The sequence below is a fragment of the Perognathus longimembris genome, chromosome 24 (assembly GCF_023159225.1).
Source record: "Perognathus longimembris pacificus isolate PPM17 chromosome 24, ASM2315922v1, whole genome shotgun sequence".
Lineage (NCBI taxonomy): Eukaryota > Metazoa > Chordata > Mammalia > Rodentia > Heteromyidae > Perognathus > Perognathus longimembris.
In genome coordinates this window covers 31,773,895-31,799,841 of record NC_063184.1, presented here as the reverse complement: position 1 = coordinate 31,799,841, position 25,947 = coordinate 31,773,895, and the positions used below count along the sequence as shown (strand labels likewise).

The 25,947-nt window shown below is 52.7% G+C and overlaps 1 protein-coding gene across 1 annotated transcript in view; it reads right to left on the bottom strand.

Moving 5' to 3' along the window:
- The window catches only part of Maml3 (mastermind like transcriptional coactivator 3), a 254,318-nt gene extending 234,473 nt beyond the window's left edge, over positions 1 to 19,845 (bottom strand). Inside the window, 1 exon segment of the mRNA XM_048333778.1 lies at positions 19,244 to 19,845. Coding sequence (XP_048189735.1) covers positions 19,244 to 19,711 — 468 coding nt within the window. The 5' untranslated portion in view covers positions 19,712 to 19,845.
- Between the last annotated feature and the right edge of the window lie 6,102 nt (positions 19,846 to 25,947).

Sequence of the window (25,947 nt, the reverse complement as noted above, 5' to 3'; positions counted from 1 at the left end):
AGCCCCATGCAGTCCACTCGAGAAACATTTACGGAGCTCCTCTGATAAATCAGGCCCGAGCCCTGCTCCCTCCCCAGGGCCGGCTGCGCGTGACATCCCACACAGGGTCCCGGGAGGAGACGGTGGGTGGGCAGGAGAGCCGATGCCGGCATCGTGACTAGCCTGAAGTTACACACCCGCGTTTCGAGCCAGACACACAGACCTACACGCTCGCTTTATTGACCTCATCTATTCCTCTGTTGGTCCTGGGGTTCGAGCTCAGGGCCTCTGCGCTTGCTAAGCGGGCGCTCTCCCTCTCGAGCCACGGCTCCAGCTTCATACTGCATGTACGCGTGATGATCTGCTGGGCCAAGCCCTCCGATCAGCTCTGGGAAGGCCAAGGCTTCCCGCGTCACGGCGGGGGCTTCTGGGCAGCCAGAGGGAAGGATGTCGGCGTTGCAGGTGATGCAACCTGGCTGGCAAACGTTTAGAAAAACACAGCCGCCACCAGCCCGTGGCCTTCCTACCGTAACACGTCCCCGCGAGCCCATCAAAGCGAACCACGGGGAGCGCGGCCTTCGGAGAGCGCTGGGAGGCCACGCGGCTTGTTCAGCAGGCTCGCGCCGGCCGTGATTTCCTGACGCGCCCCCTGAACCGGCCCGCCTCCCCGCGAGGAGGTGAGGCCGCGGCGGACGGGAGTGGCAGCGGCCGTCACCCTCGACACGCAGAGATCCCGCCCGGGCAGCCCAACCCAGACAGATAACGCGGCCACCCACAGTGGGGGCGGGCAGGAGAGGAACGGGGGGAGCCCTGAATCATTACACCGCCTCCAAGACCAAGGCCGGGGTGCTCCCGAGGGGCCGCCCCACGGAGCACAGGGGACAGCCGCCCCCTCCCCCCCCGCCCCCGCCGCCGGGCTCTGCCAACGCGCAGGACACACCGGAGTCTCCAGGAGAAAAGCAGACCAGAGAAACTCTCCCTCTAGCGGGTCAACCCACCCCGCCCGCCCCTCCCCCCCCCCCCCCCCCCCCCCGCAACGACCCGCCCCGCATGCCCAGGCCTCGTTTTAGTTTTACAACGACTTGCCTTTTTGTACACGGATGTGTCCTTTCTCTTTCCTTCATTGTAAGCTTTAGAAATTTGGGGTCTACCTCTTTATATTCCTATTCCATTTATTCGGAACTAACCTGACAGCCTAGTCTTTAATATTATTGTGTCAAGGAAGTTACTTCCAAGTGTGAGTACTGACAGATGTTGGGTCTTCCCCTCCCCCCCTTTGGTGCTCGTGCTGGGGTTTGAACTCAGGACCTACATGCTGCCCTTCAGCTCTTTTGCTCAAGGCGATTAGTCCACCACTTGAGCCATAGCTCCCTTTCCAGCCTTTTTTTTTTTTTTTTTTGACTGAGTAACTGAAGATACGAGTCTCACGCACTTTTCTGCCCAGGCTGGCATTGAACCGCTGTCCCTTTCCTGAGTAGCAAGGATTACAGGCACGAGCCACCAGTGCCTGGCTTTGATCAATAATGTGAAGGCCAGTATCTGTCTTAAAAGGAGAGAATATGAGAAGTTTCTGCCAAAAGGAGCCACTATAGATTGCTAGGTATAATGTGTATAATATACATATGTGTAGTCTTCAATTAGGCTTTGTAAAAAGCCAATAAAAAGAAGCAGAGAGTTAACTTCAGAAGTCTCATGTGTGCTGGGTGTGGTGTTGCACATCTATAATCCTAGCACAGGGTAGAAAGGAGACAGCTAGTTCATTCCAAGACCCTGTTCAAAAAACAAAACACAAAACAACAAATCCTATTTGTATAGCTTAAATGTTGGCCTGTAACCCTCTCCTGCCCCTACCACCCTGCTGGTCTTTTTTTTTATAATGATCATTGCATCTCCCAAAGCACCTGTGCTATCCACAACAGGGTTATGAACACTCCACCAGCTGACTGGCTGAGAATCCCCTGGTGTTTTCTAATGATAACTACACAGGATATGATTATGTGGTCCCCAGAAGATACTTGTAATTGAATCACTGGGCACTTTCTAAATGGTTGGGACAGCGAATAGAGGTCCACAAAGTGAACGTATTGCAACTCTTGCCAGCCAGAATATAAATGAAGCACCCTAAAATTCAATTATAAGTGTCCTTTGGGTATTAAATAATTATAATACACATCACATTAGGGAGAAAGTTTTTTTTTTAATTGAACTATCCCCATAACCCCCGAAGATTACAGCTCTTAATAAGTTTATAGAACAACACAGCTACATGCGCAGATTCTGATTTTCTTCATCCAAAACTGATAATAAAAACAAAAAAAGCTGTACCAGGAGCAAGTAGTCTAAGCCTGTGTCTATTTTTGCCTTGCCCCCTATGTCTTTGGTAATCTGGTAAGAATGGGTTCTCGCCACAGTGCCACTTGCCCATAAATGCATAATCAGAATAGCTAATAGTATTCTGCAAATATAGAATGGCTAAAAAGAAATTTAACAAATTAAATTAGATAGAAACAAGAATGCTCTATCTAAATTTTTTTTTACCCATTCTTAACACTCAAAGACATCTCCATGGAGGGCACTCCATACCCTCCTCTCTTTCCCCTGTCCTCCATCCGTCCCTGCTCTCTGTCTGACTTAGTCCCCGCCATTACTTAACGCTCCATTCAGAGGTTGAGCCTCCAGGAGCTGCTGGGGTGGACATCACAGGGCTCAAAGCAGACATCAGAAGAGTCAAGTGTTGGCCTTGCTCAAAGCAGACATCAGGAAGAGTCAAGTGTTGGCCTTGCTCCCTCATTGTCTTCTTGCCTTACATCTCTTCCCTGGAGGGAACATAAAGATTGGCCCACTAATTTAGAAAATGCCAGGGAAGCAAAATCAGAAATATTCCTCCCCTGACTTGGAATCGTGCAAGCGCGCTATTACAGAGAGGTTCAAAGGATGCACCCACATTGACGGAACGTGGGCAATCAACCTAGACAATCCACAGAAGCTGGGAGCCCATCCCAGCGCAGCACGCTCTGAATCATATCCACAGCACAGGCAGAATTTCCTGAGACTCAAGCACAGAGTCACTTACAGCGGGTTTGTAAACAGACTTACTCTCCTCCATTGTTTTAAGACAGTGATCCAAAATGCAATAACAAAAGCACTGAAGAAAACAAAAACCGGTTCCCCTAGCAGAGCCCAGTGTTAAGAACGAATCTTTGATTAGTGATCAAACTAAGGCATTACAAAAGAAATCAGTTCCCCTAGCAGAGCCCTTCTGTTAAAAACCAATCTTTGATCCGTAGAACAGCAAATATGTATACATGCCCATGGCCGTGAATGACATTAGTGGATAAGAAAAAGAAACCCAGTCATCTTGAGAAGAGAACCCAACCAACTTCCAGAGATGCGCTGCACCAAAAGGTCCCACTGAGACCAAGGACATGGTGACATTTGGTGTTCCTCCATCACTTGCGATTCCACACATCTCCTCCTTTCAGCTCCCGCAATAAAAATATTCTCCCGCACGGAACGCAACAGCACAGGCTACAGCCATCTCCTTGGAGTGTGACCGTCCCCAAAGCTCGCCTTCTGCTGTGCTCAGACGAAACCTCTCCAAGGGCCACAGAGCCCTTCCAGATTGTTCCCTGCACTCCAGGTCCCCCCCCAAACCCCCCCCCCCCAATGGCTGATCAGAACCGGAAGAGATCGACAAGGCATCAACAATCCAGGACCACTGCAAAACTCTGGTCCACCGACAGCATGCCGGCAGCGTGGCGGAGGAGACCCTGCTGGGGGGGTGGGGGGGGGATCCATTAACGAGCCCTTTTATGCATACACATGCTGGCTACACACATTCAAAAAATAGACCCAGGCAGAGCGCAGGGCCCCACTTTAGCACTACCCTGAAAATCTAGACGGACGGGGGGCTTTCCAGCAACAACCCTACCCCAGCACGCTTTTAGCTACTGGAGACTTAAAAAGGGAGATGTGCGAAGCATCCTGATAGGCGCTAAAAATAAAATGAAACAACTTCCCGCTCTCACAAGAAGTATTGAGCGCTGAAGAACCGGGGCATCTTCCGTTTAATCGACATCATGTTCTTCTTGTACCGCGGCTCGCTAAGCTGTGGGGGGGGAGGCGGGGGAGGGGGGACAAAGATCTTGATGTCTACTTGTTGAACAAACGATCCAATGAGCGACCAAGCAGGGAGCAGCCCTTCCGCAGCCGTGTCCAGCCGCTGGGAAGCAGGGCTGGCCTAGGGCCAGGAGCGAGCCTGCCGGGGGTGGGGGGGGGCTCCTCAAACAAAAGCCAGCCGGCCACGGGCCCCCAACCGCTGGCTTGCCCGTGGTACCATATGCTCCATCCACAGCGCCGCCCGAAGCAGCACCCCCCGGGCCTGTCTCCGGGGTCCCCCGCGCTCTGCAGCTGTCAGCCGGGGAGCTGTCTTATCATTATTTTCACTGTTTTATTACTTCGCTGGGAATTCAAATCAGTGTAACCACGCTTGATGCACCCGATGAAAAATGGTATCTCCCTCCCCTCCTCCTTCAACCTAATGAATTGCCTTTTTTCATATCAAAGAGTAATGAGCGCCAAACCACGCAATATTTATTCATGGAACAAAAGGAATAGGCAAGAAGTGGGGGGGGGGCGCGCGCGGGGGGAGCAGAGAAGAAAAGCCAAAGCAGGACCTTTGCAGAGAGCGCCCGGCTCTGATCCCTGGTGACACTGGGTTCCATTTGTAGAAAACTCCCCACCTCTTGGCTCTCCCCATTCTGCCCTGGGAGGCCCCACTTCAAGGGGGCTACCAGACCGTGTGACCTGTCCAAACACTTCCTTCCCCAGCCTCATTCTTCTTAAAAGCCACCTTTCCTCTCCTAGGGGCAAGAAGCCAGAACATTCCAGAATGTTCCAGGTAGAAACCCCCACCCCCACCCCCTACCCTTTTCTCTGTAGCACCATGAACTTCCTCTGTGGATAAGGGCATGATCTATGCCAGGGAGGAAACGCCGTCACAGTCCTGGTGATGCTGCTCTACCTGCTCATGTTCTGCCTTCCCACGCGTGCTTCAGCATTCCCCATCAATCCAGGACACAGAAAGCAGTCGACCTCACTTTCTTTATAGGCACTGAGGCTGTTCCGCCTTTGCAAAGGGATCTCCAAGTTGGAAGGGGCAGGAGGAAGTCCACTTAGTGTAGAATGAATCATGTTTCCGGAAGGTCATGGCCCCAACTGCGCTAGCCACACCAAAATGAAAGGAAAACTTTTTTTTTTTTAAGGTAAAGTAGCCACTAAACAACTAAGTTTCCCTAAACGTGGTAGAAGTTCACAGGAAGAGGCCTGAGCACCTAAGGGAATGCACTCCAGTGTCTGGGTTGCTATCTACCTTTCTCAGTATAGTCCACCAACACCTTGAATCTGAAAATTCCATTTTAAAAGCATAATGGCGGAGCAAATGCAGTCATTATACTCCATGCACACTATGTAAAAACTGGACTATGTTACTGGAGGGGAGGAATAGGAATTGGGAACAAGGGGGGGACTGTGGGGGGAGCATTGATCAAGATACATTTACTCCGAACCCGACTTCTGGAATTGTAACTTCTTTGTACAACTACTTAATAATAAAATAATTAAAATCAATTTCTAAATAAAATAATAAAAACTACATAAAAATAAAATAATTTAAAATAGATTTTTTTAAAAACAATGAAATAGATTTAAAAAAAAAAAAAAAAAACACTGTAAGTCTCAGAAGCCGCCACTTCCTAGATCACCGGTGCTACTCACAGGGTAGTAAATTGGACTAGGAAGACTTTCTTGTCTGGATAATGTTCCTCCAGGCTCAGTAACCAAATCCTTTTCTTAAGCTATCTTCTTGTATCTTCCCCTCACAGTCTCATTCCTGTTAGTCTGTCAAAGCTAATTATCTCTCCCCTCAAATTTATTGTTCTTTGGTGTATCACAAACACACAGATTACAAAAAGTTGGGGGGCCAACAAGTGAAGTGTGTGTTACACTGTGAAGGAAAAGACAGACATAAATAATCATTCCAAGTAGCCACCGTCCCTGCTAATGAGAGTGAAAATGACATTAGGGAAAGTCGATGCGGATTCCAAAGCCAGCCAATCCCTGCTCCTCTTCCATATATGGTGGTTCCCGCCCCGGCGGCCAATCCCCGGGGCTCAGACGGCTCGCTCGGGCGGGCCGCAGGAGGGAAGCTAACTCCGGGAGTTTGCAATCCTCGGACATTCCGGACCACAGATAAACCCAGGCCTAGCAAACCCGTAACACAAACAACCCCAGCCCCCGGCCGAGAGCAAGGACAGGCTGCTTGCAAGCACAGCCTATCATTGCATTCCCTGGCCTGACGCGACGGGCTCGCCCTCTGCGGTGCTCCAATTCCCATCTCAACCAGGAATTGCACAGCTAATCAGAAAAGCCCCCTGAATGATCCATACTGGCCCTCCCCATTGAAGAACGGGACCCAACACTGAGCACTGCCAGGGCCGAGGGGCGGGGTGCTCCCTGGCCCCCTCGAGTATACACTGATACTCCCCAAATCGCCTCCCCACAGTGCTGGCACGTCAGGGAGCGCACTGCGCTCTGACAGACACAGCTGACGGCGATCACGGTTGGACCGAGACGGTCTTTATGTATGGTGAGTTAGACAACTTCTCCAAGGGTTCCTCCCGGAAGGGGGCCGCAGCAAAGCAGTCAGGAAAACGAATGGGTTTGGGGGACGGTCAGGCAGACTTCCAGCCACGCGGCCCTGACGGCTTCGGAGGCGAGAGCGAGGCCTCTTCCCGCAGAGCAGCTCTGCGGGCCAAACGCCAGGCAGGCAGGCAGAGGCGTGAGTAGCAAGAGAGGAAACCCCTGGGGTGACTTAAAGGTGAGCCCCACCTGGGTGCCTGGCCGGGGTGCTGGGGGGGTGCCCCCCCCCCCACCGCCTCCACCTCAGCTACTCACTCCAGGGGAGAACCAGCCTCTCAGGACCAGCCCAGGCAGGAGACCACCCCCCAATGAACCAGCCAAGAGCCAGAAAAGGGAGCGCACCGGCCTTGGTGGAGAAAACCAAGAACCAGCACGTGAGCCCCGAGTTCAAGGCCCAGACAATAACAACCACAGCACACACGAAAGAGACTGGAGCAGAAGCTTGACGCCCCACATCAAAGATAAACAATGCATTTTTATCTCATTTCTTTTTCTGAGCGCCTACAAAATTTTGCTGACCTTTGACATATAGCCAAATGCCGCGTAAATATTAACATTAATCCCTAGACATTGCCATCTAAGAATTCATAATCCATTATTTAACTCTTGTGGCTATTCCATCAAGATTACCCTTACATTGTATTGTTGTTGTTATGTTCAATGTACTAGGTGAACTTCCTATGGCATACCCCCTGTGGTCACTGTATGTGACATTGGTACACTGGATATTGCATGTATGTTTATCCGAGCTAGGGAAGGGAAAGAAAAATGAGCGAGGGTGTAACAAATATGACAAGAAATGTATTCACTGCCTTACTATGTAACTGGAATCCCTCTGTATATCACCTTGACAATAAAATTTTTTAAAAGATTACCCTCAAAAGTTTTTACAACCGTTTTTGTTTAAAAGGGGTGTATCTGAAATATCTACTTTTTCTAAGATATATATATATGTACTCTATAATAAGGTACACTCTGACTCTAGTCATTTACTGCCTATTATAGATTACCTCTGGACTCTTGCAAAAACAATATTAAAAAATGTTTCCCAGAAGAAACTAGACATTAGATGTTTACCACAGCAAAGCTGTGACCTCAATTGTCTTTAAAAAGGCAAGACAGTCATCTTCCTTGTATGCAGGTGAAAGAAAATATTTCAGTGCAAGAAAGACAGAGACGCAAGAGAAACCAGAGGCAAACACAGGTGCCCATCCTCAGAGGAAAAACAGAAAAAAACCAAACACTCAAGCCAAAGCCCAAGGGCAGAACTGCATGGTAGAAACAGCGCAGCAACTTCAGGACTCTTTTATTTGTAACACCGGGCGCCCAAGGATCAAGATAAATTGCTTATTTTACGTAACCAACCCACTCTTGCTACGTGAGCTCCGGAAGCAGGAGGCAACCCGGTATCTTTAGGGCAAAGTCCCTTCCTTCAGCCCGCATGGAGCACGCAGCTGCGCTAACTTGGCAGCCCAGAGGCTTGGGTGGCGGATGCCAGGTGGCCCCGGGAAATGGCGACACGTGGCTAATTGGCACCATCGTCATAAAGCATCGGGCCTAGCTTCCTGGAACTACTTGGTAGAGAAAGTTCAAGGTGAGTAGCCCTCATCGCCTACCTCCCCGCCCTTGGCTCAACTCTCCAGTGGTTCACTTCACCCCCACCCATGCCTGGTTCAACATTCCAGGTCCTACTGACGCTGGGACAAAGGTGAATGGACGGGGGAGCACCCAAGGGAGAGAGAAGGGAGGCCAGGAGAGAGCCCGGTGGGGCCCCGGGCCGTAAATCACAGGGCCAGGCCCCTTTCATTGTGCCTGTGTTCAGGCTGATCTTGCCAGAGGCGAGGCAGGTGGGTGAGCCGGGCCCCTGGGGAGGGCACAGCTGCTCAGACAAGTTCTCCACGGGAGAGCGCGGCTGCACGGAAAGGCGTGGAAGGAGGCAATGACCGGGAGCGGGGAAGCTGGGACGCCGGAGCCAGACTGCTCGGCCACGGTGGAAACACAGACCGTAATTACGGTTCCCTGGGTCTAAGAAAGCTGCTGCAGCACAGGGAAAGCAACCGAAGCACGGAGGCCCGGGAAGGGCCACCTCCGGGCCACTCCGGTGCCCGACGCCGCCGGCAGAGGGATTGGACGTGTCACTGTCTAAACAAACGCGGTGCGGGGACTGTCAGGCGGTCCACTCCGATGCGTTTGCTACACTCGGCCGGGTCAGCAGCTTGTTATTACCGCGGCACACAGATGACTGGATTAGTCAGGGCAATTTAACCCGTAGGAAGTGGCAACTCACAGACCCGAGGTTCTCCCGACGAGGCGCCCACACAACCTCGAGGCCCTGCATCGCTGACTGAAACGCACCTGACACCGAAAGCCGCGTGACGGGGCCTGAGACGCGAGCAAGACTCAGCACAGGCAAAGGGGGCCATGACCTCGTTCAAGGAAGCCAACTTCCCCCTACTCTAGGCTGAGCCTGGGCTGACCCGCAACTTGAACAGCCTCCCAGGGCGTGGCTGAACGGAGAGAGGCTGTGCTATTTTACAAGACACGCCCACCCCTCAAAGAAAGACAAAAACCAACACGGTAGCTGATAAGGAAGGGTGCTGGTGGCTCTCGCCGGTAAGCCTGTAATCCCGGCTACTCAGGAGGCTAAACCCTAAGGATCACGGTCTGAAGCCAGTTCAGGCAGCAAAGTCCATGAGCCTCTTATCTCCAATACAACGACGCAGAATAAGCCAGAAGTACAGTGGTGGCTCAAGTGGAGGAGTTCGAGCCTTGGGCAAAAGAAGCTCGGGGACAACAGCACTTATGCCTTGAATTCAAGCCCCGGGATCAGAAATAAAATAATGTTCTGTACGAAGACCAATCCTAGTTCGTACTCTTTTTTGGAAGCCATATTCTAAAAGAGACACATCTTCATTTTCCCTACAACGGGCTGGGGGTAAGAATAAAGTGCTATATTAAACCATATTAGAATAAGAGATTTTTCTGCTATTTTTTTCCATACATACTTATTACAAATATACAACAAACCCAACATCTGTAGTCTAAGAGTTCTCGCATATACACAAGAGATGTAAGGATAACGTGCAGCATTTAATTAGCAAACAACGAAGAGCCCACCAGAATGTCAATAAGGTTCCTTCAACACATTGCGGAACACTCACACAGGAGATGCTCTCTAGCAGTTAAAAGGAATGAGTCGAGAAGGTCTGAACACACACTCCGGCCGCCGGCTAACGGACATCAAGTGGGAGCTGAGTTCAGTGGTCTTCAAGATCCCGGGTTCAGCCAGACCCCCAGGAGCCTGAGATCTCAAGATGGAGGTTTGATACCAGCCCAGGCAGACAAACCAAGACTCTTATCATCTCCAACGGGGCAGCAAAAAGACAGAAGTGGAGCTAGAACGCAAGCGGTAGAGCAGCCCTGCGTGGAAAAAGCTAAGGGACAATACGCAGGTCCTGGCAGAAACGACAGACGAACATAAAACAAAACCAGCGCAGGGACTAGTGCATATCATATTTCACCTGTGTAAAAAGCACCCTGAGTCTCACATACAATCCATAGCACAGCTCACACGCAAGCAGACGGAAGCGCTGCAGAGTGGGATTGTCCACGGCCAACGCCTCGCGCTGCAAGAAGTGGAGGAAGCCACTTCCTTTTCCACTTAGTTTCACTTAGCAATTTAGCTAACAACTACTTAAGAGTTCGCCGTTTACAGATGGGACCTTTCAAATGACAGGGACATGAAAATGGACGCAGAGACAAACCCCTGTCCGAGCCCCTGTTCAGTGTGGTCCAGACGATTGGAATGCTCAGGCTGGAACAATGTCTCCTCCTCGTCTAACTTCCTCTAGCGGCTTGATGTCAAGTCCCAATCAGGGTGCTACATCACCCCTTGGTCCAAAGAAAAAGAGGAAAGGAGGAAAGTAAAGAGAAGGAAAAGAAATTCATCTGCCTCCGTCTATCCACTGGAAAGGGAAGGAAGGAAGGAAGGAGTGAGGGAAGGAAGGAAGGAAGGAAGGAAGGAAGGAAGGAAGGAAGGAAGGAAGGAAGGAAGGAAGGAAGGAAGGAAAGAAGGAAAGAAGGAAGGGAAGGAAGGAAGGAAGGAAGGAAGGAAAGAAGGAAAGAAGGAAGGGAAGGAAGGAGCTTTGTTACAGAAAGCAACACTTACAAGAAGCTATGAAGTGTTCAGCACCCTTAGATTTCCCTAAGGACAGGTGATTCATTGTTGCCATTCACTTATCCAACACAACCACCAAGAGCCCTTCCTGAAGCTACTCTACAAGGGGAAACAGTGCCCAGCCATGTTCCAAGAGAACAGGGGGCTCCTTCTTCCAGGAACCCCCAGTCACTAGGATGGGACCCAATATACCGGGTTTGCTTAATACACATCCATTATTACCCCTTGGCTTATGTATGAATGAAAAGCGTCACCACTCCACTTCCAGTATTGTTTGTTTTGGTTTATTTGGGGGGAGGGGGGTGGGCAAAATAGGCAGTGAATTGTAAGTCCCTCACAAAAATATAGCTTTTGCACATCTGACACTTGAGGCTCTCCCTAGCTTAAGGACAGCTACGACGACGAGAAGAATCACCCGTGAGGACCCTCCTGACAGGCAGGGACAGAGCCAAATCATGACGTGAGGGCCAGCAGGGCCCTAGTTCGAGTCCAGCCGCCATGCCCTAATGGCTTCTCGGGCCTTCGGTCCCCTCCCAGCTCCTCTACCCTCTCCACTCTTCAAGTGCAAGTTTTTTTTTTTTTGGGGGGGGGGGGGTTGCTGTGTGCGAAACCACATTGCATAAATCCACCACCTCCCCCTCTTCCAACAGCTGGGTTCAATGTCGGGTTTGTCCCCAAGAGCAGAATTGATGTTTTGATCCTATAGCAAAGAGAACCCAGCCACCTGGGGCTCATGCCTGCAATCCTAGCTACTTGGGAGGCGGAACACGGGAGGAGGCTCTCCATTCAAGGCAAGACCAGGGAAACTCCAGCCTCTGCGGACCCTTTCTCAGCCCACCGCCGGGAGTGGGGCTGTGTGCCTGCCATCCTAAACTACCTGGGCTGAATTCCAGAGAACTGCAGTCCCAGGCCTACCTGGCAGAAAAGTTCTCACGGCTTCATCTTTAACTGAAGAAGAGGGGGGACCTGGGGGTACACGGCTGCCATCCAGCTAGGAAACCGACTAGGGTCCTGGCAGGAAGCAAGACCTTATCCCGAATACAAGCAGTACACACGCAAGGGCTGAAGGTGCGGCTCAAGCGGTAGAGCACGCCTCTAGTCAGCACTGGACCCCAAGAGTTTACACCTCAACACTGAACACAGGGTTCAATTCCCAGATCTTCAAAATTAATAAGTCAGCAGCCCACAGGGTGGGGAGGACATATTTTTCAGTTGAGAATTGCTGGATTCAAGGATTCCTATGGTAATGCCATTACAATAGCATTGCTTAAGAGAATATGGGAATATTTGAGGAATGTTTTTCTGACATAAGCAATAAAGCCAGTAGTTGTGAAAAAATACATATTGAAGTTCCAGTGAGATCTGCAGACTCGGAAAAGCCCGCTGGAAAATATCCATCCTTCCTTCTGTAGACCTCCCTCCAAGCGACGGGGCTTTGTAACCACCAAGGAGCAAAACCACCCACCAGCCCTGTTTGCCTCCCTCCGCGGCCCCTGCTAGGTGCCATCGCTAAGCAACTTCCCGCACCCCACAACCAGTGAGAGACAGGAAAAGAACCCCTCTGCACTCCTGTGGGCAGCGGCTGTGAGATCCTTTTCATTGCAACAACCAGGCTGAGGCTACAGGAATGCACACACCGCCCGCTCTTCAGGCTTTCCCTCCGAAGGGAAAGGGGTGTCCAGGCAAGTAAGTGCGCAGACACGGGAGAAAGACCTGGAGTGAAGAGGAGAAAAGCACAGCACTGGGCCCCAATTACCCGACATCCTCACTACCAGGGGGAGGGCGGAAAGGGAGATTTCCAGACCGGAAATTCTGGGAGTTATTAGACACAAACTCCATCTTTCACTGAAGCGTTGGAACGGCTGTTAAGCCCCTGCTTAAAGGAATGGATGTCAGTTATTAGTACTCTTAAAGATTTCCTCTTCAATACAGTAAGGCCATTTCCCTTGTGTCAGAGGAAATATTATAAGCCTTTGGGATTTTTATTAAATTCCCTCCAAGAGCAGTATGTTTGACTTAAACAAAACAAACACACACAAAACACCCCCCAGATATTTAGTAACTGCCTTTCCCTTCTGCACACTCACAGGTGTGTGAGCGTGTGCGTGTGCGTGTGCGTGTGTGTGTGTGTGTGTGTGTGTGTGTATGAATGTATGGCCGAAGGGAACTGACTTTCCCCAAATTAGAAAAGGAACTCAAAAGCCAGTCCACTGGTTTTCGGACTAAGTAGCCAGGTAGACTTGAGAAAATAAAAGTAAAACGTGTTCGTTCTCTGAGCCTCGGAATGGAAGCCCAGCATGACTAATGCAGCCTTCAGCTCCATCTTCTAAGTAATTGATGCCCCCTTCTCACTTTGGTCCTTTAAACTTTCTTAGATGTAAACAAACAAAATAAGGAACATATCTGCTTTGCTATAGTTTCCGTCACAAACCTGAGCAATGAAGTTTGAGAATGTGCGTGTCTCTCTGAGAAACATGGCATATTTTGAATAAAAAGTTAATTTAAAACTTAACAGCAGTCATCTGTAAATGAGCTTTTTTTTCCCCAAACATCCATGTCAAATTACTTGGAAATAACAGGGAAGAAATAAGAGCCAAAAGCTAGAAGACATCACTGGCCTCAGGGGCTTAGATGTGAGGATTGTAGTTCAAAGCCAGCCCCAGGTAGAAGTCCATGAGACTCTTGATCTTCAATTAACCACCAAAAATCTGGAAGTTGAACTGTGGGTCACACAGTAGAGCACCAGCCTTGCGCAGAAAAAAACTAAAGGACAGCACCCAGGCCCTGAGTACAAACTTCTTTACAACAACAACAAAAATCAGTGGCATCAAAGATTACATTGATTTTAAAAATCCACTATTCTTTTAAAATTAGCTAGAATAATAAGGTAAACCTACAAAGGTAGACGTTGTCAATCTGGAATGAAGAACGTGAGTTAGCATTTCATTTCTATGAAGTACTATAGACTATGCACTAATGCTATTCAATGGATGAAATGAAGAATTCAGTCCACGCTCTATTACTTCTGCTCATACCTTGTAAACAAGGTATAAAGTCAAATCCGCACAAAATCCAAAATGGTATCTCATCCAAATGTTTCATTACCTATAAGGGCCAGAAGCACCAAAATTAAATTTCTTTTCTTCTTATCACATCTTCGCAGTCTTTGGTAAAAGTGCTCTAGATGAGGGGGAATCCAAATACAGGCCAGCAGGAGAGGGGATAAACAAAGCCAGCAGGCTACACGACCTGAAAACTCAATCACCAGCTTCTGAATCACAGAATGAAAAATGGAAAGCTATCTGAGAGTCTTAAAAGGCAAGATATTATTAAAATCTTGAGAATGAGTTTTAAATATGTTTCTCTTTATAAGAGTTGGATGTCCGATTGATGGATTTCACACTTCTCCATGATGGATCATGTGAAAAAAAGAATTCAGCCATCCTTAAATTCAAGAGCACAGCTTAGGACTATTAATGAACCGACACGGAAAATACTTATTGTCACAAATAAAACTCCCTAAGTGGCACTGGATAAAGCAGAAGTACTTCACACATGTCCAAGAATTACTACGTGACAGTCAAAGTACTAAACCCATTCCATGGTGTGTCTGAGAGACACAGAAAGAGACAGACGTAGACACAGACAGAAACACAGAGAGACAAAAGCCCATGTCCCAAGCAAACCTTTCTTAACCAAATGGAAGACCTTGTCAGAAAACTTTCTCTTTTAACAGTGGACTGACAGAAGTCTAACATCCAAGACCTTCGCTTTTCTTACAAATATATCATTAATTCTCAGACCAAGGCTTCTCTCATCTTCACTGGCAAAATAATCTGCAAAAGATTGTAAAGTTTGCCATTGCGATTATTTTTTAAAAGGATGGAAAGGATCCAATAAGCCAGCTGCTGAAAAGGCAGGAACTGGACCTGCAGAGCATTTTGTAGATTAAGATTAATGATTAACTAAGTATACTTCTACTTTCCTGACTACTTGCTGACTGCCTCATACTAAATAAAATGTACCTCAACCAAAGAATCTAACAGAATTACCTGTATTTGAACCTTAACAAATACTTCTTGAGATTTAAAAGCCTGGCATAGGTAAAGGGCAAAGAAGTGAAACTCAAGACTTTTTCACACATTTATGGCACACTGAAATTGGGCTATGGAATGCTTTTTGAAAGATGACTCTCCTACCACCGATGACAGCAAAAAACGTTAAACACAGGAAAGACTTAGGAGTGGATTGTAGCATGATTGTGCAAAAAAAAAAAAAAAATCAAAAAGAAAAATACTAGATACCGAGGCACTGAATTACCTTTAAGAGGATAAGAAATGGAAAACACAATCCACTTATAAGGAAGTTCAACACTGGGATAATAATGCTCCCATTTCCTGCGTCTATTCTGGGAATGGATGAGAACTTTCTTGGGGGATGGGTGACAGTTGTCTCTGATACTCTGTAATTAATACGTGGATTAACATACAAATCCCACGTGATAATGCCTTCAGATAAGGCTCACACAGACTTATGCCATCTATAAACTTGCTATAAATCTAGCACACTCTGGAAGTTAGGGCAGGGCTAATGTATTGAGTATAGTAAAGGTCTCATCTAGGGAATAAAACGACCATGATTTTTTTTGGGAGGGGGAATGATAACTATACTTTTGTGCTTATACCCTCATGTGCCCTCCCCCCACCCCCCACCCCCAATCCTGGGCCTGGGCACTGTCCCTGAGCTCTTCAGCTCTCTACCATTTGAGCCACAGCACCACTACCAGCTTTCTGGTGGTTCATTGGAGATGAGTCCATGGACTTTCCTGCCTCCGCTGGCTTTGAATTGGGATCCTCAGCTCTCAGCCTCCGGCGTAGCTAGGGTTACAAGCGAGAATCCTTGGTGCTCATCTTCCTCACGCTATGTGACATACTAAATGATTTGACATACCTAAATATGTGACACACCCAAAGGATTACACACCCTCGTCAAGTAATCCACCTTTGGGCTTGAAAATGAACCTATCTTAAAACTATAACTAAGATCACTGTTGAAGGCACAGCAAATGAACATATTTTGTTACCATCAATAATGTAAACGAGATTCTTGAATGGGTGAAATCAATAGCTCTCATCATGGGTGGGGGCGGGGAGCTTCTGTACAAATATAGTGTGGTGGTGGCTGGGGTGGAAATGGGAGGTCACCTGACTCACAGACTAGAAAGAATCTATCATCTGTCACCTGACATATCAAGCCTCACACTGAGGAACCCCGCTTCCTCCTTCACCTGAATGCAGACACACACACACACACACACACACACACACACACACACACACACACACCACACACACACACACACACACACACACCCTCCACCCTCAACAGCCTGGGGGCAAAGACAATTTCTATCTCCCCCCCCCCCCCCCACTCTCCAGCTTTGGGTTTTCTAGTTTGTTTTTCGTTTGCTCTTCATGCCCAGGCTTGTAAATGTGTAAAGATAGGAAAACAAATCAAAAGAGGAAAAGCCCTTATTAGATTGCCTTCTTAACCCAAGCCAGGCAGAAAGAGAATTAATCGATATTTAGTACTATGGGCCGATTGGCGGTAAGAAGGTAAACAATAGCAATAAAACAGAAGAGAATCCTATTCACCTTTATTTTTTTTTTATCATCACTGTTATTATTTGGCTGTGGTTGATCATCGTTTTTTTTTTTTCTTTAGGGCTTTCCAAATAGAGAGCCCAATCTGAGAACTAAATTTAATTGCTCTGTGTCTCACCAGAGCACACATATAACCCAGCAGCCAACGCAAGGAAATGAAGATCAACATTTTCTGGGTAACCTCTGTCTTTTCAGATTTTTATCTCACACGCAGGCTAAGATGAAATCCTCTCCCACCGCAGAAGCCAAGGCGACTTTTGTAAACTAATTATTTTGAAGGGAAATGGAACTTGGAAAGGAGGGCGTCCGTGTTTCTCTTAGGGCAGGGAATTTCCACCTAACTCTTCTGGAGATGTATTTTCATTACACCCAGCTCCTGGTTGGCGGTGGTGCCAGGGAGGGAGGCTCAGGTAAACACCGGGGAACCCAAGCGGGATGTCCCACTCCGGACACGGCCTTGCGGTTCACCCAAGGCTGATCAATGGGCCAAATGCATCTTCAAGCCCTGGTTTCTGGAGCCCCCCCCCCCCCGTTAACTTGCTCAAGCAGGGTTCATCACGCGGCTGTGCCCATCCCTCGGTCAGCACCTCCTTTTCACTCATGTCCAACCCTAAGCTCCTGGCTGCTTCCGGGCACCCTCCCCCCCCCCAGCCGGGGTTCCCCCACCTGTGGGTGGGGTTAGCAGCCGGGGGAGGGGGAGGGGAGCACCAGCACCCCAGTGTTCCCTGCCAGGGGACCCCGGGACGCAAGCTTCCCGGTCCCCAACGCCCCGGCGATCACGCGTGGGAACCGCACTGGCTTTTGTCCCCGGTCGCCCAAGTGGCCGGGTCCCCAAAGCTCCGGCGCGCCTCCGTGGGAGGGGGATTTTGGGGGGGGGGGTGCAGCCAGGTGCATTCCCACGAGTGGGTGAGGGTGAGAAGTACAAACAGGGAAGGCGGGGACCGGAAAGGTCCACCCCGGGCCCCGGTGCACCGCGTGCGTCTCCGGTCGGGCCCCGGGGGCCGGCGGGGCGGGGTCGGGGGGGGGTCGGCGCCCGTGAGGGAGAGGCGGGCACCCGGGCCTGTCGGGGCTCGGGGCTCCCGGGCGGCCCCAGGCCCACCCCGGCGCGCGCGCCCGCCGCCCGGGGCGCAGCGCCACCCCCCCCCAGCTTTGGGTCGGCGAAGCGGACAAAGCGCCTCCCGCCCCGTCCCTCCCTCCCTCCCTCCCTCCCCAACGGCCGCTCCGGGAGGGAAGGGAGGCGGCGAGGAGCGGGAGGAGGGGACGGGGAGGGCGCTACCGGAGGGGCGGGCCCGGGCGGCCCGGGAGGAGGGCCGGGGGAGGGGCCGGGAGGAGGGCAGGGTTCTCCAGCCCAAGATAAACAAATTGTTCCTCTTCACGTGCGGGGCGGGGGCGGCGCGGAGCGAGCCCGCGCTGCCCTCCCCGCCCCTCCCTCCCCGCGCTCCCCTCCCCCCAGCCGGCTCTTTGTCACCGATCGCCCGGCAAACGCCCGTGGGGGCACCGGCACCACCCCCGGCGGGCGCCGCCGAACTCCAGCCGGGGACGTGCGCGGCGACCACGCCGCCACCCCGCCCCGGCCACCCGCCCCGGGGCGCGGGGCCCCGCGCGCCCGCCGCCCGGCCCACCCGGCCCTCCGCGGGCCGCCCGCGGGGTGGCGCGGCGCGGAGCGGGAGTGGAGGGAGGGCGGACACCTTCCCGGGGCTTCCGCCCCTGGGCTCGTGGAGGCGGAGGAGGAGGGGAGATAAGAGAAAGGATCCCACCCTCGGCTTAGGGGCGGGAACCGCTCCTCCCCTCCCCCCCCCACCCGGGAAAGGGGGGCCTGGGGCGGCTCCTCCTCCGCGCGCCCACTCCCCCGGTCGTGCCGCCCCGGCCCCTCCCGGCCCGTAAAGTTCCGCGGGGCGCGGCGGGGACCCCAGCGGCGCTGCACCCCCCGGGACCCGGCGCCGAGCCCTGGGCGTAGCTCCGGGCTCCAGCCCCGCCGGGCCGCCGCTTTCCTCCCGACCCTCGAGACGGCTCCACCTGCCGGGCGAGCCGGGGCGGCGGGCGGGCGGCGGGCGGGCGGGAGCGCAGCGCACCCGCGCCCCGCATCCGCGCGCACTCCCGCGAGCGCCGCGCGCCTCGCCACCCCCGCTCCTTCCGCACCCACTTCAAAGTTCATTCAGAAAACTCTCAGACTTTGCGGGAGACGCTCCGAGCCCCCCTCCCCGGCCCGGCCCTCCCCTCCCGGGGGCGTGAGACGGCCGTGGGGTCGCCCGCTCCCCGCGGAGGGGCCGAGCGGGCGACCCGGGGACCCGGCCGGGGAGGCGCGGCGCGAGGTGCGGCCGGGCGCGGGGGGGAGGAGGAGGAGGAGGAGGAGGAGCAAAGCCCCGACTCCGGGGTTCACCGTCTCCCGGCGAGGGAGGGGGAAACTTTCCCGGCTCCTCTCCCGGCGGCTCCCTCCGCCCCCCTCGCGGTCGTGACTGGCTTCTCCCGCCCGCGCCCCCCTCCTCCCCAAAGCTGACAATCCTGACAGATTAACAGGTAGCGGCGGCCGCGGGGACTGCTCTTTATTATTTTTTTTTCCCTTCCTCCTCCTCTCTCTCTCTCTCCCCGGGAAAAGTTGACGTTAACCCTTCAGATCCATCCCCGCCCCCCGGGGTCCCCCCCGCGCGCGCCGCTCCACGCGCGCCCCCCCCCCACTCCCGCCCGCCACGCGCGCCCCGGGCCCCCGCGGCCAGCGCGCCCTCACCATGATCAGAGTGTGGTTCCTCTGCTCGGCCGAGCCGGCCTCCGCATCTTGCTGGGGTTTGTTGGGGTGCTGCTGCGGGTGCGGCTGCGGGTGCTGCTGCTTGGCGGCGCCCGGCTTCTTGGCCCGCTGCTCCAGGGTGCGCTGGTAGAGGCTGACGGTGTCCCGGCGCTCCAGCTCCAGCTGCTCCACCTGAGCCTGCTGGTACCTGTTCTCGCAGTTGACGTGGTGCCGCCGGCAGCCCTCGATGCGCTGGCGGAGCCGCTCGACCACCGTGCTGTGCTTGGGGACGCCCCCCGCCGGGGCCCCGCCGCCGGGAGCCCCCGCGCCGACCCCGGCCCCGCCGATCGCCGCCCCGCCGAGGCCGCCCAGGCTGCCGCCGCCGCCGCCGCTGCTGCTGTTCAGGCAGATACTACTGCCATTCGCCGCGGGGGGGGCGGCGGGGGCGGCGGGGGCCGCGAAGTCCCCCATCCTGCCCTCCCCGGGCACACTATTCTGGAAGAACTTTTTTTATCCGCACACCCCCCCCCCCCCGCACCTACTCTTCCCCCCCTATCAGCCTCCTCCTTGGGTCCAAGGATTAAAATAGTTTAAGTGGAACGCGGGGGAGATGCAAAGCACATGGATGGAAACAGCGATCCTGACGGGGCGGCCAAAAAAAAAAAAAGGGGGGGGGGACGGGAAAAAAAAAGAAGAGGAGGGGAGAGATTTGGGGGTGGTTTTGTTGTTGTTGTTGTTGTTTCCTTTTATAAACTGTAAAGCTCGAGGGGAAAAAGAGGGGGGGTGGTTATCGAGCATGCCATCAGACACCTATCAACAAAAAGAATCGCAACAAACTGAGCCGGCGGCAGCAAATCGGGTGGCGGCCGCAGGGGGGGATCGGCTCCCGGCTCGCCCGCCCGCCCCGCGCGATCCGCGGCTCTCCGGTGCGTTCCGAGGGGCTTCCGGGGGTGGGCAAGCATGTTCTCCCCCCCCCCCGCCCGCACACCACCACCACCCCGGCCCCCACGTCCCGAGGAGCACACACACACACACACCCCGCGTGCGCCCAGCAGCATCTGCCCGCGGGCGGGCGGGCGGGCGGGCGGGCGGGCGCGCGGCGCGCACTCAGGCCACGCCGCCGCGGGGCACGGCGGGCTCGCTCCTCGCCGGGGCCGTCCACAAAAAAGTTTTGGTGCGTAGGGCGCCCCGCGTTCCCCGAGTACTTGGGCTGCTCGGCTGCATTTCACAGGCGCCGGGGTGCCGGGTCCCCGGGCTGGGGGAAGTAAACACGGGGGCAGTCCTCGCAGCCGGAGCAGGAGGAGGAGGAGGAGGAGGAGGAGGAGGAGGAGGAGGCGGCTGCCCGAGGAGATCGCCGGAGTCCTCTGCGCCAGGCCGCCGCGGACGCTCGGCCGGGCCCAGGCCGCCGCCGCCGCCGCCGCCCCCTCACAATGATCCGCCGCCGCTCGCCGCCGCCCCGCGCCCCGCCGCCGCCGCCGCCGCCGCCGCCTCCTCCTCGCGCTCCTCCGCGGCCTCCTCCTCCTCCATGCCAGCGGAGTGATATCAGGACGCGCGAGCTCAGTAAACACGGCCGCCGCCGCCGCCGCAGCCCGGAGGAGCCCGGAGGAGCCGGGGACCGCGCGCAAAACCCGGCCCGGACTGCAGCCCCGGCAGGAGCGGGCGCGGCACCGGCGGGGGGGGCCGCCCGCCCTCCCCGCTCCCCGCTCCCCGCTCCCCGCTCCGCGCGCGCGCGCGCTCGCTCGCTCGCCGCCTCCGCGCGCCACCCCCCACCCCCCCCCACCGAACCGAGCCGCCGGAATCGGGGTGGGGGCGCCGGGAGGGCGGGATCGCAAGAATGAATCAACTTTTCCCCGCGCGCGCGTGCGCGCGAGTGCGTGTGTGTGTGAGCGCGCGCGCGCGCCCGCGCCGCAGCCGGCCGCGGGGACGCGCCTGCCTGGATTCCCTTCTTCCCAGGCTGCGATCTGGAGCCCAAGTTGTGGTGGTGCGGGTGGGCACGCGATGGCAGAACCGTGCGTGACCCGGGCAGAAACGTGACCGCAGCCCCCCACCCACCCACCCCGGCGTGGGGCAGGGGAGAGGCGCGTTCCGAGCCCAGCACGGACACCTGCTCCAACTCCGGCACAGCAGCCTCCACAGGGAAACCCCAGCCCTCACAAATACAAGCAAGCGGGGGGGGGGGGGGGGGAGGAATAAAAATGACCAACGGGTGGGGGGGGGAGAGAAAAACCCTCGGAATATTAGAATAGGATTTAACTCGCTGTATGGCACGATTGTTGTTATGGAGGCAATTACTGTGTTGCCCTCGGAAACAATGAAAAATAGAGCTAGCAGGGACCTGGGGGTGAGGCTCGCGGTGCATCTTAACAGACGGCTTGGAGCGCGCGGTGCTGATGACAGCAGTCGCTGAGGGGCCTCCCTAAATTGAGTGGAAGGATCCTAGGTTTCATGGACTGACTAAGCAGCTACAGGGAAAACAACAGCATTTCGCAGTTTGTCATGACCGAAACAGAAACAAGCAAAAAATAATAATAATAATAATAACTGACTGACTTCATTGCTGAATGTATTTCTTTCTATTTCAAGGAATTCACAGTGTATTAAAACGGAATAGCAACACCGGTGCAAACTTTTCCTTATATGATGGCAAACGAGCTCTCCAGACAAGATATAAAAACAATAAAGACCAAATATGCTTGCCTCTGGACAAAAATATTCGTTCGTTTGGTGCTAATACTAAGGCTTGAACTCAGGGCCCGGGCACTCTCCCTTAGCTTTTTTCCTCAAGGCTAACGCTCTACCATTTACCGCAACATTTTGATAGAGATAAAGGGTTTCACAGTTTCCTTCCCAAGCTGGCTTCTAGCCAAGATCCTCCAATCTCAGCCTCCTGAGTAACCAGGATCACAGGCATGAGCCACCAGTGCCTTCTTGTCTCTGACCTGAAACCATTTCAGATAGACAAATGCAAAAGAAAAAATAGACAGAAATGGAGAAATTGCCAGCCTTTCTGTGATTATCAATAGGCCACAGATTTTGATTGTGAGATGTTAATTATAATGCATTTGTATATTATCTCAATAAATCATAGGGAAATAGTGTTTAGGGTAAAAATACACCCTAGTTTTCTAAAATAGTCAGAAATAAAAGAACTTTAGAACTTATGCATTAGTCATGAGATCTGATTTATACCATCTCCATTTCTTGGCATTGCAGATTAGCATATGATGCTATTTCTAACCTCATAATGCCAGCCATCAGATGCTGTATTTTTCTTCCATTAATCAGGTCTATATGGTGAGCTATATCTTGAATGCATGCTGGATTGCATGGTGAAATGGACAACAAAATACTATTTGCCGTGATGTGCGTCTACTTCTAAGTAGGAAAAGCCACCATGAGAGATATCTCTTGTCCAAGTTGCCATACCCCGAGACACCCCCCACCCACCCGAGGGCTATTTATTTAGTTCATAAGCTGCCTCTTAATCTCAGTCAGAAAATCAAACTGAAATAGTTCTTGAGAAAATAAGTGCATTCGCTGTCTTCAAAAATGTAGAGAAATGATGTACAATTATAATAACGGAAGAACTGAAGTCGCCTTTATCTTTCTCACATTGCCAAGGGGGCAGTCTCTCTACTAGCTTGGAGGCACATGGCTTCCCACTTAGGGGCAAATCTGCCTCTGAGCTCACTCTGCTCTCTTGGGAAGTTCACTTCTTCTCGTCTTGTCTGCCCACAGCACAAGGCTACAAAGGAAGGGAGTCTAGAACACTGGATCTTCACTCGTTCTTCATTCTGTCATTCTCTTGTGACTCAGAATTTAATTTTTCCTCCAGAGTTCCTCAATCTAGGGGAGGAAAAAAAACAATAATAGAAAAGCATGGCTCCTCATCAACTGCATTATGTTGCCCGTCAAGAGAAAAAAAATAAAAAACACACAGGAATTTGTATTGTTCACTTGGAAGGGCCAGCAAGTGGAAAGACACCGTGTCGCTGGAGTTGCCCAATTAGAAACAGAGCTAACTATTCTCGTACAACCTCAGCATTCCTTATTTGCTGATTTTGGGGCGTGAGTAGGCTATAACGAAAAGCAAAATTGAAGAATTGATCAGGTGAGATGTGTACCCCCCACACACACACACACGAGTGTGGAACAGTCACAAGCTCTAAGACCATGATCTGGGAAAAGGAGAAAGTGTGACGGGAAAGCCAGTCTGCGTAATGCTTGAGTGTGCGCCCTGGAGTCACAAGCCCCACCTGGTCGCGTGTGGTGACACAGGGACTGGAGTCTTGAGCACCATGGTCCTGTCACCGAATCAGCTATCTCCAGCGAATCGAAGAATCAGAGGTCTTTGTGCTAGCCACTTCTGGCTGCTTAACATGTACACCGACAAGGCTGCCGTCTTCCCTGGTCTCCATCCTAAACAACTCCTCTTCCCTCACAGAGAAACCCAAACTCCGAGAGAGAAGCATTCGTCCTTTCCCACTACCGGCACTGAAACATGCCCCGTGTGTTCTCTGTGAGCCTGTTGCCAAGTGAAACTTCAGGCACATCATCCATGCTGGTGGCTCTTCAAAGGGCGAAGCAAATCTGAGAGGCCTTCACAGGGATGAGAAAGAAATGGCGGTGCTGGACCCTTCAGATGCCAGTGCCGCTCTGGGTGAGGAGCTGGCTGACGCGGCCCCCTGCCGCAGATGGTCCTGCATCTCTGAGCCTCAAGAGCCTCGGTTGACAGTCTGAGAATTGAAGCAGACAGACGCTTTGCTTCCACTCATTCTGTCATATTCCCAGATCCATCCCAAGAGAGCCCCGTGTCCCAGTGACAAGAAAGCGATCTTGGCGAGCACATTCCATTTGAAGACCACTCGGGTTCCCTGTTATCACAATCAGTTAGAAGTGGCTTCATCACTGCCCCGTACTGCCCCGTACGTACTCCGGTGACCAAGGCGGAACAGGAAGTCTCCGCTGCCCACGTGCAAGTAAACAAACCTCTGTGTATCTTTTCACAAAGTTAGAGTCCGGGATTCCGGAAGCACCAAGCAACCCAGGGTGTTTGGTGTGCCAGGCACCGTGGTAGCCCCCCGGGCAGACAGTGAGAGTACTCGGAACACATCCCCGCCCCGCTGGATCAGAGCAACGGACGCTGAGAGAGTGGAGACGGAGAGGGGATGGAAGCCCGCGAAAAGACTGCACACCTGGAGATGGAGGAACAACATCAGCCAGTGGTTCCTTCTTGTGAGATTTCGAGTACAAGAGTGTGTGCTGAGAGTGAGGCTGACGCAGGCCCGGGACGCTCAAGGCCACCTGGGTGTTCGCACTGCGTCCTCACGGCGCCCGCCCACGCCAAGGGCGGAAGCGGATGGCCCCTCTCAGCCTTGGCCACGCGCACCTGCAGCCAGTGTTCTGAGAACCGTGGTCCTGCCCCATGCTTTCCGGGAACAGCTCCTGGGCCAAGTAAGTTGAAGAGGGGGGGAAGATTCATCACCCCGTCCGCAGGTTCCAAGAAATCCTGCAACAAAGTGAGCTGGACCTCGTTTAACCCAGCGGTGTCCAAATCCTGCTAGATCCCATGCACTCTAGAATGCTCTGCAGGGAAGCGCGAGCCGGAGGCCAGGGCGAATCCCCTTCCGCTGGCAGCAATGACCTTGGCAGGAAGCAGGGGTCAGGGATCAGTGGCCACTCTCTTGTCAACGCCTGCTCCATTGGCATTCCTAGAGCCCAGGGTTCAAGGCCCTTTAGTAACCCTGGCTGCCTGTGTTGGATGCTGACCTTTAAGCAGGAAGGGAATAACTACACAAGGCAGAAATCCCAAAGGGAGAATTAGATGTGCCTTTTCCAGCATGAGCCCTCGGAGTATATTATATTAATATCTATTTCTACATAACAAAACCTTCTTATTAGGGGAAAGGTCAGCCTTATTTAACTGAACATCTTAATTACATGGTATCTTTTAAGATGAAGAGTTGTGCTACTGTTGAAACCTCCCTTTCTCTCTAGCCTAACACACATTGGCTGCTTGGAAGTGGGCATTTCAATGGCTTCCATCTACCAATAAGACACTATAATGTGCCCACCTTCACCACCGGCTGGGGGGGGGGGGTTCTTTCCACATGAGTTTCCTTTGTAGTTAAATGTTCCCAGTTGGGTCCTTTGATTAAGGAGAGGTTTTGTGTCATCAATTTTGAGAGGAGTATGAATTCGTGGGCGTATTGTCTTGTTCGTGTGTCATCAGATGTATAGAATACTTTGATGGTCGTTAGGGGAAAGGTTATCCAAAGACAATGGCAGGGGAAACATCGGAAAGCCTTTCATTCCGCATTGTCTGATACAATTCAGCATCAGACTGGAGCACAGTCTGCCTTTCATGTTGGATGTTGAAGACTTTTGAAAAATATATATAATTTTTTTTTATTTATAGAAGGCTTCTAATCAGCAAAGCTGTTCATTTTAGCCATGAGTTGGTAACTAAAAGCATATCCTATCCTTTTAGAGAGGTCACCGAGGCACGGGAAACTTCAGGAACTTCCTTTAACCACACAGGTTAATGTGCTAGAGACCAAATTTGAACTCAGACCCCATGACTCCAGAACATGCAACCCGGAAGGAGGCAGTAAGGAGGTTCCGGTGTTTCCTCCGAGCGACAGGGCCCCACGATCGCACTCAGGGCGCCAAGTCTGGGCAGCACGAGGGGGAAGCCTCATTTTGGC